This window comes from Nicotiana sylvestris, chromosome 5 (genome assembly GCF_000393655.2).
Source record: "Nicotiana sylvestris chromosome 5, ASM39365v2, whole genome shotgun sequence".
Classification (NCBI taxonomy): Eukaryota; Viridiplantae; Streptophyta; class Magnoliopsida; order Solanales; family Solanaceae; genus Nicotiana; species Nicotiana sylvestris.
In genome coordinates this window covers 137,692,784-137,703,043 of record NC_091061.1, presented here as the reverse complement: position 1 = coordinate 137,703,043, position 10,260 = coordinate 137,692,784, and the positions used below count along the sequence as shown (strand labels likewise).

General features: G+C 36.6%; 1 protein-coding gene across 1 annotated transcript; it reads right to left on the bottom strand.

The window, feature by feature from the left end:
• Positions 1-201: 201 nt before the first annotated feature.
• LOC104230987 (cytochrome P450 71AU50-like) lies at positions 202-2,167 on the bottom strand. The gene is made up of 2 exons (XM_009783901.2): positions 1,034-2,167; positions 202-928 (listed from the first exon to the last, which is right to left on the bottom strand). The coding sequence occupies exons 1-2, from the start codon at positions 1,904-1,906 to the stop codon at positions 317-319; spliced, it is 1,485 nt and encodes a 494-aa protein (XP_009782203.1). The 5' UTR covers positions 1,907-2,167; the 3' UTR covers positions 202-316.
• Positions 2,168-10,260: the final 8,093 nt, after the last annotated feature.

The following is a 10,260-nucleotide window of genomic DNA, read 5'->3' as shown; positions in this document are numbered from 1 at the left end:
AACCTTTGTATTTATTATTGCTGCTACCGTACTACTTTCATTGCGAGAGTAGAATTGGACGTCACTACACATAGTAAAAAGGGAAACAAGAAAAGAAAAGGCCAATAATAATTGTGTGCATAATGAGATTACTGGCGAATTCCCATCTAGTTAGGCATAGATTTATTGTCAATATAGATTTGTAGAATAGCGGGGAAAATATACAACAATCACAAAACTTTGGAGTAGATCGCTTGTGTAATATTATCAGTAGCTAAGGAAAATAAAATGTAAAGTTTAGAGAAACTAGTTCTCTTACATCTGCAATGTATTTGCATCATTCCTTTAGTCTATAAGTAGGAATAGCCATCAAAGGCTTTTCCTTGCATGTTACTAACCCAAACTGCTCATCAATGTCTAAATCAAGAGGCTGCATACCATTTGGAATCTCCCAATCAAAGCAATGCACCAATTGTGCAACCACAAGGCTAACAATGGTAATCCCCAACTGCATTCCAGGGCAGCTTCTTCTACCAGAGCCAAATGGTAAAAGTTGAAAATCACGTCCACGAGTATCTACGTTGCTCCCAACAAATCTCTCTGGGAAAAACTTCTCAGGCTCAGGCCAAACATTTGGATCCCTCTGAACTGCATAACAATTTATCATGATTCGGGATCCCTTTTGTATGTGAAAGCCATCGACTACACAATCTTCCATGGCCTCATGATGCATTATTGGCACTATGGAATGCAGCCTCAGGCCCTCTTTTACAACCATATCTAAGTACTTCAAATTCTCCAAGTCTGATTCTTCTACCATCTTTTCAATTCCTACAAGTTCTTCCAACTCTTTTTGGAGTTTCTTCATCACATGAGGGTGTCTAAGAAGCTCTGTCAATATCCATTCTACTGATGTTGCTGAAGTGTCAATTGCAGCCATAAGCATGTCCTGTATTGAAAAGAGGGAAATAATTAATGAAATAAGCAATAATCTTAAAATTTGTGATTTCTTGAGCTTATATTAGTATTGATAAAATGGGATAGCAGTACATACCAAGAGGATAGCTTTTATATTTCGACAATCAAATTGAAACTCTGCTTCTCCTGATTGCATAATCTCCATCATGGTGTCGACAAAGTCCTTGGTTTGTTTATCGTCATGAGACTGAACATGATCATCAATAATCTTCTCAAGAAACTCATCAAACACCTTTGAAAGATCTTTGAGCTTGCGAGTGAGTCCCTGGAGATCAATAACACCAAGAAAGGGGAAAAAATCTCCAAGATTTGGTGTTGCTGCTAAATGCACAACATCTTGAACTACAGCTTTGAATCCCCTTTTATCCAAGTCCGCATCCATATACTTCTTTCCAAATACCATTAAGCAAGTCAAGTTGGCATTCAAGGACGTAATCTTTGCACTAAGATCAACAGCAACGTGATCATGAGCTTCCCTTTTAAGTGAATCAATCAGAAGTTGAACTTGTTGCTTTCTCATGGACTGAAACGAATTGATCTTATGACTACTCAAAAGGTGCACGGTGCACAATTTGCGCATATTACGCCAATATGGTCCGTACTTTGCAAAAATCAAATTCTTCTGGCCATAAGCCATATACTGAGATGCCTCGTGGTGAGGCCTACTAGCAAAGATGTGATCATATGTCTTGAGGACTTTCTCGGCTGCATCAGCAGACGAGGCAACAATTGTAGGTACTAATCCCAATCGCATATACATAATCGGACCATGTTTGTTGGCTAGTTTTTGTAAATCTTGGTGTGGATTTTTACCTAACAAATGAAGATGTCCTAAAATGGGAAGCCCTTTTGGACCTGGAGGAAACCTTTTTCTCTTCTTGATGTTTAGCAGCTCATATAAGACATATACAAATAGAGCAACTATAAGTGTTGCCCATGTCAAATCCATGGCTCTTAGGACTTTGTTACCTTAATTCTAAGAGCTCTACTGCATGATGATAACGAAGATATGCTATTATTATTTTTCTCCTTTATATTTCTTATGAAAAGGATCAAGAAATCTGATTTTATATGGCTGACAAAATTGAAAAGGGCAAATAAAAAAGGGAAAGAAAAGGTTGAACGCAACCAATCCACCAATATGAAGCTTCTCATTAACTACTGACTTGACCTTTGAATCAGTAGTGAAATGAAATTTCATTTGAATATGCGGCCATGAGTGAAACAAGATAAAAAGAAGTCACAACCTGCAGTAGCAATTTCTTTTGACTTAGAATAAAGGACTAATTCCACCATAGTGACTGATTGACTTGGAAATTTCCTTGCATTCTTTGATGGACTCATTGGTTGATTTTTAATTCTAAGGGCCCGTTTGACCGTTAAAAAATTTAATTTTTTTCGGAAAATTTTTAATTTTTTTTGGAGTCAGTTTTTTGCCATGAAAATTTCAAATTTCACTTGATGTTGAATTTTGAATTTTTCAGAAATTTGGAAAACGCCAAAAAAATGTTTTTCAGAATTTCATTTCAAATCACTTACAAAAATTCAAAAACAGCTCAAAATTGTATTCATATCCAAACACACCTCTAATTTTCATATATCATTTTCACTTATAAAAAAATACTTCCTCCGTTTCATATTAAATGAGGTACTTTCATTTTTAGTCTGTTTAAAAACAAATGACATATTTCTAAATTTAGAAATAATTCAACTTTAAACTCTTTTATTTTACTCATTTACCCCTTAATGAGAAACTTTTATAGCCACACAAATATCACGGCCCCAAAAACTTTTTACCCCTTAAACTTTTAAGACTACAAGTTTCAAAAGTCTTCTTCTTTTTTCTTAAACTCCGTGCCGAGTCAAACTACCTCATTTAATATGAAATGAAGGGTGTAATTTTTTCCCGAAATTTCACAATTTTTAAGTCGAAATGCCCACTTAGTCTCCCACTTTCCAGTCAAAGAAAGGCGTTGTGAGATCAGTGGATTTTCTTGATTAGAGGGTTAATCTACCTACATGCATTTCATGATATAAGGTCCACTAATTTCACATTCAATTTGGAGTCAAATTCAATTATTGGTCACTTCTGTACTTCTCTTTTTCTTGTCCTAAATGCATACCAGAATCCAGAGATGAATGCTGCTATGATAGTTTTTTCCATCTTGGACAGGGAATTGAACATTCTAATTGGCCCCATAGTTAGACAGGTGTTGCTGGTACCTCTTTGAATAATTCAGATAAGAGAAATGCACTTTTAGTATGTAATCTACTGGACTCGTGCATTTAACATAGGGAGAATACATAGTCACCTCTCCAACATATTTTTTCTATAAATTAGTTTCTCGGCATGTTGTATCACGTGTACACCGAGTTATGCAACATATGAACATAATTTTTTTGGCTAAACTCATAAGCGGCACCTTTAAGTTGGTTCCGCTTTTCATTTTGGCATTTTTACTCGGACCTTTTCCATTCTGACACTTTAACCCCTGACCTCATGTGTCATTTAAACACAAAACACTGACATGTGCTTATAACTCAGGCGCGTGTTCATAACTGATGCCCACATGTAAACTTAGCAAATTATTTTCTGCCACTTGGATTAATTATCCACGTAACTCCCTATCAGAAAATATGATCCCGTACCATGTAAATAACCTGCCCCATTAAAATAACCCGCACCCGTGAAAATAACCCACCCACTTAATAAGTAAAATAACCCACACCCACTTAATTTCCCAAAAGCACACATCGTCTCTCTCACCCCGCTAAACCAAAATCCCAAGCCCTAGGAGATGAAACCATGGATTCTCAGTCTTTGTTCGTTCGTTTGAAGGCCAGATAATCCAAATTTTGTTTGAAATTTCATTTGTATTTCATTTTGTTCAGTTTTTGTTTGGATCGATTCTTACAGTAGACCGTCATTGTTTGCTTTACATATCACCAATGTTCTGTTCTTAAATTTGTGTTGTTAAATTTCAGAATTTCAGCTGTTATTGCAGTGAGTTTGCAATCAGTTCCAGTCAATTTGTGTTGAGAACCCTCTGCTCTTTCCGACATGGCTATGGAGTTCGAGTTAAAAATCAGGAAAGAAGAAGAAGAAGCAACTAACAAATTGGGGCTATGGAGTTCGAGTTAAAAATCAGGGAAGAAGAAGAAGCAACTAACAAATTAGGGCAATACAGTTCGCTTTCCTATTAATTTCGACTAAAGCTTCGACAAATTGCAGAAAAGAAAGCAACCTTTAAATATTCATGGCGATGGAGCTTTTGAGAATTAGGGATTTTTTTTACATCTCATAACGGAGAAAGGGTAGGGGAAAGTGAGGTATAAATGGGACTCCAACGGTAAAATTTAATACCGTGAAAAGGGTAGTGATTTTACCCCTCCCAGAGGCCTCACGCGTGACCTGGGTGACGAGGCTCACTCAATGTGACAGGTCAGTGTTTTGTGTTTAAAAGACACATGAGGTAAAGGGTTGGAGTGTCAAAAAGGAAAAAGTTTGACTAGAGGTGTCAAAATGAAAAGCGGAGCCAACTTAAATGGGCCGCTTATGAGTTTGGCCTAATTTTTTTTTATAAAATAAAGCTTTGAATAAGCGGAAAAAGCCTAAAAATGCCACTAACTTACAGAAATGGCCTATTTATGCCATCCTTTAAAAGGTCGCTATTTCCATCCACTAACGTTATACTTTTGCCCTATTTATGCCATTTAATGCCAAGCGGTTCCACTTTTTTGTTTTTAAATAATTAGAATTAATTTTTTGTCACTATATTTCCATGTGTTTTATATTATTGGTTGTTCTTTACCTGGACATACATTTCTTTTAACCCTGGTTATGTTTTAACCCAACCCCTAATTCCTTCACTTCAGTTCTGAAACAGTTAAGTCTGGTGAAGTCATTTTTTGCATTGATGCGTCGATTGATTTATTGTTATGGTAGTCTGATTGAACATAATCAATCTCCTCAGCATAATAAACAATTTGGCATTGGCCTTGGCCATTTTGGATCGCCGGAACATCATCTTCGGCCAACTGGTGCATTTCTAGGGTCTTTATCTGATCGTGGTGATCAATTCCCTTGTTGGATTGGTCTGAAACTTTGCAAGCCTGCTCCTTAGGTGTTGTAGAAGAAATTCCAATGGTTAGCTGGCCACAATTTGGCCCAGAAATGAAAGTACCATTTTGTCGAACACCTGGTGTGTTCGCACTGCCAGTGATCTTTGATTCCAAAATTGAAGCTGGTGGTTGATACCCATGTGAAATTGGAGGTGCAAACAGGTTCTCCTCATCAGGGCTAGCAGATTAGTATCGAGTTTTCCCCAAATGAATACCTGAAACTCCATGGTCGGTCATTTCTGTTATACCGGAGATCTGCAGCTCGTCGGAGACGGTGATCCCCACAGTGGAATTGTCTGAAATTTGGTGGAGAGGTGTGCCTAATGATAGAGAACAATCTCCACCAGCTAACCATAGAGCTGGTGGTGGCAAACCTGGCAAAGTTCCAGTTTCATATTTCTGGGATGCAGGGCAGTAGAGTATTCAGAAATTGACTGCATTAGCTCCTCCTAGATGTGGTGGCATGGTTTATTAAACATAACTGGGGTAAAAAGAAATGTAAGGTCGGGTAAAGAAGAACCAGTAATATAAAGACACATGAAATGTGGGGTCGAAAAATTAATTTTAATTATTTAAAAGCAAAAAAGTGGGACTGTTTGGCAATAAGTGGCATAAATAGGCCAAAAGTATAACGATAAAGGCATGGAAATAGAGACCTTTTAACAGATTGCATAGATAGATCATTTCTGTAAGAAGTGGCATTTTTAGGCCTTTTCAGTTGAATAAATAATTATACATGAATGAATAAACTACAAGCTAGTTTTTGTGAATGATCAATGTAGATCATCTGAACCTACATACGAAGATTAACAATCAAAAGTTTAATCAAATAAGTGACTTTGGATATGAAGGCAACTATTTTTAAAAGTCTCATGACTTCTAAAGCAACATTATTATTTTTAAAATTTTAAAAGTTAGGTATTTAATTTTGCGATATGAAAAAAAAATTAAAAGTCCCATCAGTAAACATTTTCTATATACAGAAAAATATACATTATAAATTTTGGAAATCTGCTTTATTGAATTATTTGATTGATTAGCATATTACTGAGAGAAATAGTCGAGCCATATCATAAAAGATTGCCCCATTGCAATCATACTAAGGAAAATGCTTCTTTCACTCAATCAGCGTTTACAGACATAACTGTGGCTGCACCACCCTCCAACTTGGACACCTACTACTCAGATGAGACCCATTATGATAAGTTCCAAGAAAAGATGTGACTTCTCAAGTCCAGCGGATATGAGATATGTTCCCGATAAGATTTCCTAACTTACGCCTCATGTTAGTGAAACCTTATACATAAAATAAAATTTTTGAACTTGTGAATAAGGTAGAAATTTGTTAAAGGGTCTTAGGTAAGTAATGCAGTTTTGGGGGCTTAGTGCTCCCATATAGAAACATAGCGAGCCGTACAAAGTTTTGTAGCTTTTACTCCTGAATATTGAGTGTGAGCACTCAATTGAACCTTCGCAAATGATACCCTAAGAGGGAATTAAGAGAAAATAAGAGAGAGAAAGGAAAATAACAGAGTGCATTCACTTCACAATAGGTGCTCTTGAGCTGGGCTACAAGCTATATGGTGGGATTGGAATTCCACAGCTCAGTCCACGTGATAGTGGCTGAGCTGGCATAACTAACTCTTAGGCAAAACTAGAAATAAAAGGAAATAAAGTGTTGAATGTGTAAATATAATACTCCCTTCGTTTCATTTTAAATGAGGTAGTTTGACTCGGTACAGAGTTTAAGAAAAAAGAAGATTTTTGAAACTTGTGGTCTTAAAAGCTTAAGGGGTAAAAAGTTTGTGGGGCCATGACATTTGTGTGGCTATAAAAGCTTCTCATTAAGGGTAAATGGGTAAAATGAAAGAGTTTAAAGTTGAATTATTTCCAAATTTAGAAATGTGTCATTTATTTTGGAACAGACTAAAAAGGAAAGTACCTCATTTAATATGAAATGGAGGGAGTAACATATACTAGTATTATCATATGGGCTAAGCAATTGTGAATAATAAAAAGGATCCACTTCTCATCCCAAGCCAAACTGGTAGCAATTCCCCCTTGTTAACATCTTCCTTATCCTCAAGGAAGGAAGTTTGGAAACCTCAATCTGATAATTTTGGCATCCTCTCATGTTGCTCGATCTTCTGACATCTAATCCCATTGAATTAAAAGTTGAGCAACAACCTTACCACCTTTCTGTATCATTCTCCTATCGAGCACCACTTTTAGCTGAGGGCAATATAGACTGGCAAGGTTTAGTACTAGAGGGTGAGAAATCTGAGTTGGTACTTCATAGCAAGCCTTGAGCAAAGAGACATGAAATGTGGGGTGCAACATAAGCTCAGTTGGAAGGACTAGCTTGTATGCCACTGAACCTACCTTCTACTCCACCATATATGGACCATAGTACTTGGCAGAAAGCTTGTTAAAGTGATGCTGAGACATGGTAAGCTGCCTGTACGGTTGAATCTTGACATAAACCCAATCTTTGTAATGATTCAATCGGTCGTTTCGAGAGTTATAGTCCCGTTCCCCTATTTCCTATTTTTTTGTGTTCTACAACTATATTATGATATACCGGATTAGTTGGTTAGGATCCGGAGTGGTGTTAGAGTGAATTGAGACAGATAGTCTCTTAATTGAAAGCTTAAGTTGAAAAAGTTGACCGGATGTTGACTTATGTGTAAACGACCTTGGATTTAAATTTTGATGGTTCTGTTAGCTTCGTTAGGTAATTTTGGACTTAGGAGCGTGTCCGGAATATTATTTGGAGGTCCGTGGTAGAATTAGGCTTGAATTGGCGAAAGTTAGAATTTTGGCGATTTTGGCCGGCAATGAAAATTTTGATATCGGGGTCGGATTAGATTTTCGGAAGTTGGAGTAGGTGTCACACCTCCGTTTTACTACACCCCCGTAAGGGTATAAGGGAGTTTTTTCCAATTTAAGTGACAATCAAAACAAGATTTATTTATTTATTTAAGTTTAGAGTCGCCACTTGGGATAATTTATGGTGTCCCAAGTCACCGGTTCAAATCACGAATCGAGGAAAAGATTGACTCTGTATTACATTCCGCAAACATAGAAATTCGGGTAAGGAATTCTGTTAACTCAGGAGAAGGTGTTAGGCATTCCCGAGTTCCGTGGTTCTAGCACGGTCGCTCAACTGTTATAATTGGCATATTATCTGATTTTAATACATGTTTTAGCCTATGGTGCCATTTTAACTTATTAACCGCTCTTATTCATTTTTAGGAAGATTGCAACGTCATTTAAAATATGTCTTGAACCGCGTCACATAAATGCACCCGCAATCCGCAACACATTTTATATAACATTGTCGAGATTTGGATTTGGGTCACATAAATGCGCACCCGAGTTTAGGAAGATAAATTATTAAATAGCGCGCCTAAAATAACTGCGCATTTTCAAGTTTGGGAGGGCCATGGAAATTCAACTAAATGGCACGCCTCGATTTCTAAGGATTAAAATTAATTGAGTGAGGGCCATGGGTTTCGGGATTTTATTTGGCATGGCACGCCTCGAATTATTCCAAATTGTTTTATTATTCGAAGTTGTTATGATCGGGTCACATGAAATGCACCCCCGAATTTTGGAATTAGGCATCGTAACTACATCATGGGAACCGTACCCATAATCACTATGGTTTATTAATCGTGCCTAAAGCAACTAGCGCATTTGAGTTATTTTCCTATGTTAAGAATTATTAGTGCTTTTCAAGTCCATAGTATATTCACCTTTTCTCTAGGATAAAGACATGCTAATACATATTGACTATATCATGAAGTACTACTGACAAGAAAAATATAGCAACTTTGGAATATTATTTTTCAGTTTAAAATTCTACGCACTTATAAGTAACCAAAGGAAACAACAGAAAACTAAAAAAAAAAGGACAAGAGCAAGATCAAGGTTTTAATTAATTTATTCACATAGGCAAATAAGATACCAGTAGCGTCAAAGTCATCCAAAGGATAAACAAATAAACCAACATAAAAACGCGTAGGAAAAGAAAACAATACACAACCAGTAGTTCTCCTATTTTCCTTTGACCATTTCTTACATAACTGTCATTTCAATGTTCACGCCAAAATTACAAGACTTTCTACAAACTAATATTCAAAGTGTCAAAACAGCTTCTTTTAATAAATTAGCCAACACCCACTTCATTTTATTGATAATCTTTGATTTTCTCTACAACTTTCAAAGATGGTGTTCGTTTCAGGCAACGTCCAAAAGCAGCAGCCTCTTTCAAAAATATCCACGGAGAAAACTCAGCTTATTTTAACTCACACCAACTCTAAGTTAAGTAATTATGTTCTCTTCTCAAATCAATTACGTACTGTTACTTCCTTTTCGAAATCACTCAAGCTCACGAACCACTGCCATCCAAATTAAAATTCAACTTCATATGAAAAATTACTAGGAATCTCTAACTAAGGAAAAAGAAAGTTAAGAAATAAAACCCACTAAGTGAAATGGAATCGAAAGAGTGAATAGTAACTGAAGCTTGCAAACATTAGGCCTAAGACATGTATATTCCTATTTTATCAACACATGCCAAACAAATGTTCCGTTCAAACACCAAAACAATTATGAAACCTGAAAATATAAGAAGAAATAAAGTGAAGAATAGACCTTTAATTGAGTAGCGGCCAACGAAGCTAACGGGGACACAAACACGACGGATCATGAACAAAACCCCGTGCCAACAACAAATCGACCCTCTCCACTTAGACCAGAATACTCGTTCAAAGTTCTATTTTCGAAGAAACACACTATTTAAGAGGGTCAAAATCGAAAGGTCACCGGAGCTCCGATTTGGAATCTTTATGAGTTTTCTCTATTGCAAATTTTAGGAGACGAAACAAATCATAAGTTAATGAAGAAAGATTTTCTGGGAAGGATTGAAAGGTTTGCTTGCTCTTAAGAAGAAAATGATTATATAGAGAAGGGAGAGGTGTCACTGGGTTTTTCGTGACAGCATGGAGGTGTAGAGATGCGACTGCTGCTTTGTTCTTCTTGAAGAAGCTGATGCCCATCTCCTTTTTCTGTGTGTCAGGTCTCTTTGTTAGGTCTAGGGTCTAATTGTTTTATAGAATTTTTTAGGTTAGGGGGTATGAGCCTAGGAATTATGGGCTAGGTTCAAAATTAGGCCTA

Excerpts from the sequence above, each read along its gene's own strand:
- LOC104230987 (XM_009783901.2), bottom strand. The coding sequence starts at position 1,906 with ATGGATTTGACATGGGCAACACTTATAGTTGCTCTATTTGTATATGTC. Across the intron at positions 929-1,033 it reads ATATAAAAGCTATCCTCTTG|GACATGCTTATGGCTGCAAT; the intron begins GTATGTACTGCT and ends TTTTCAATACAG.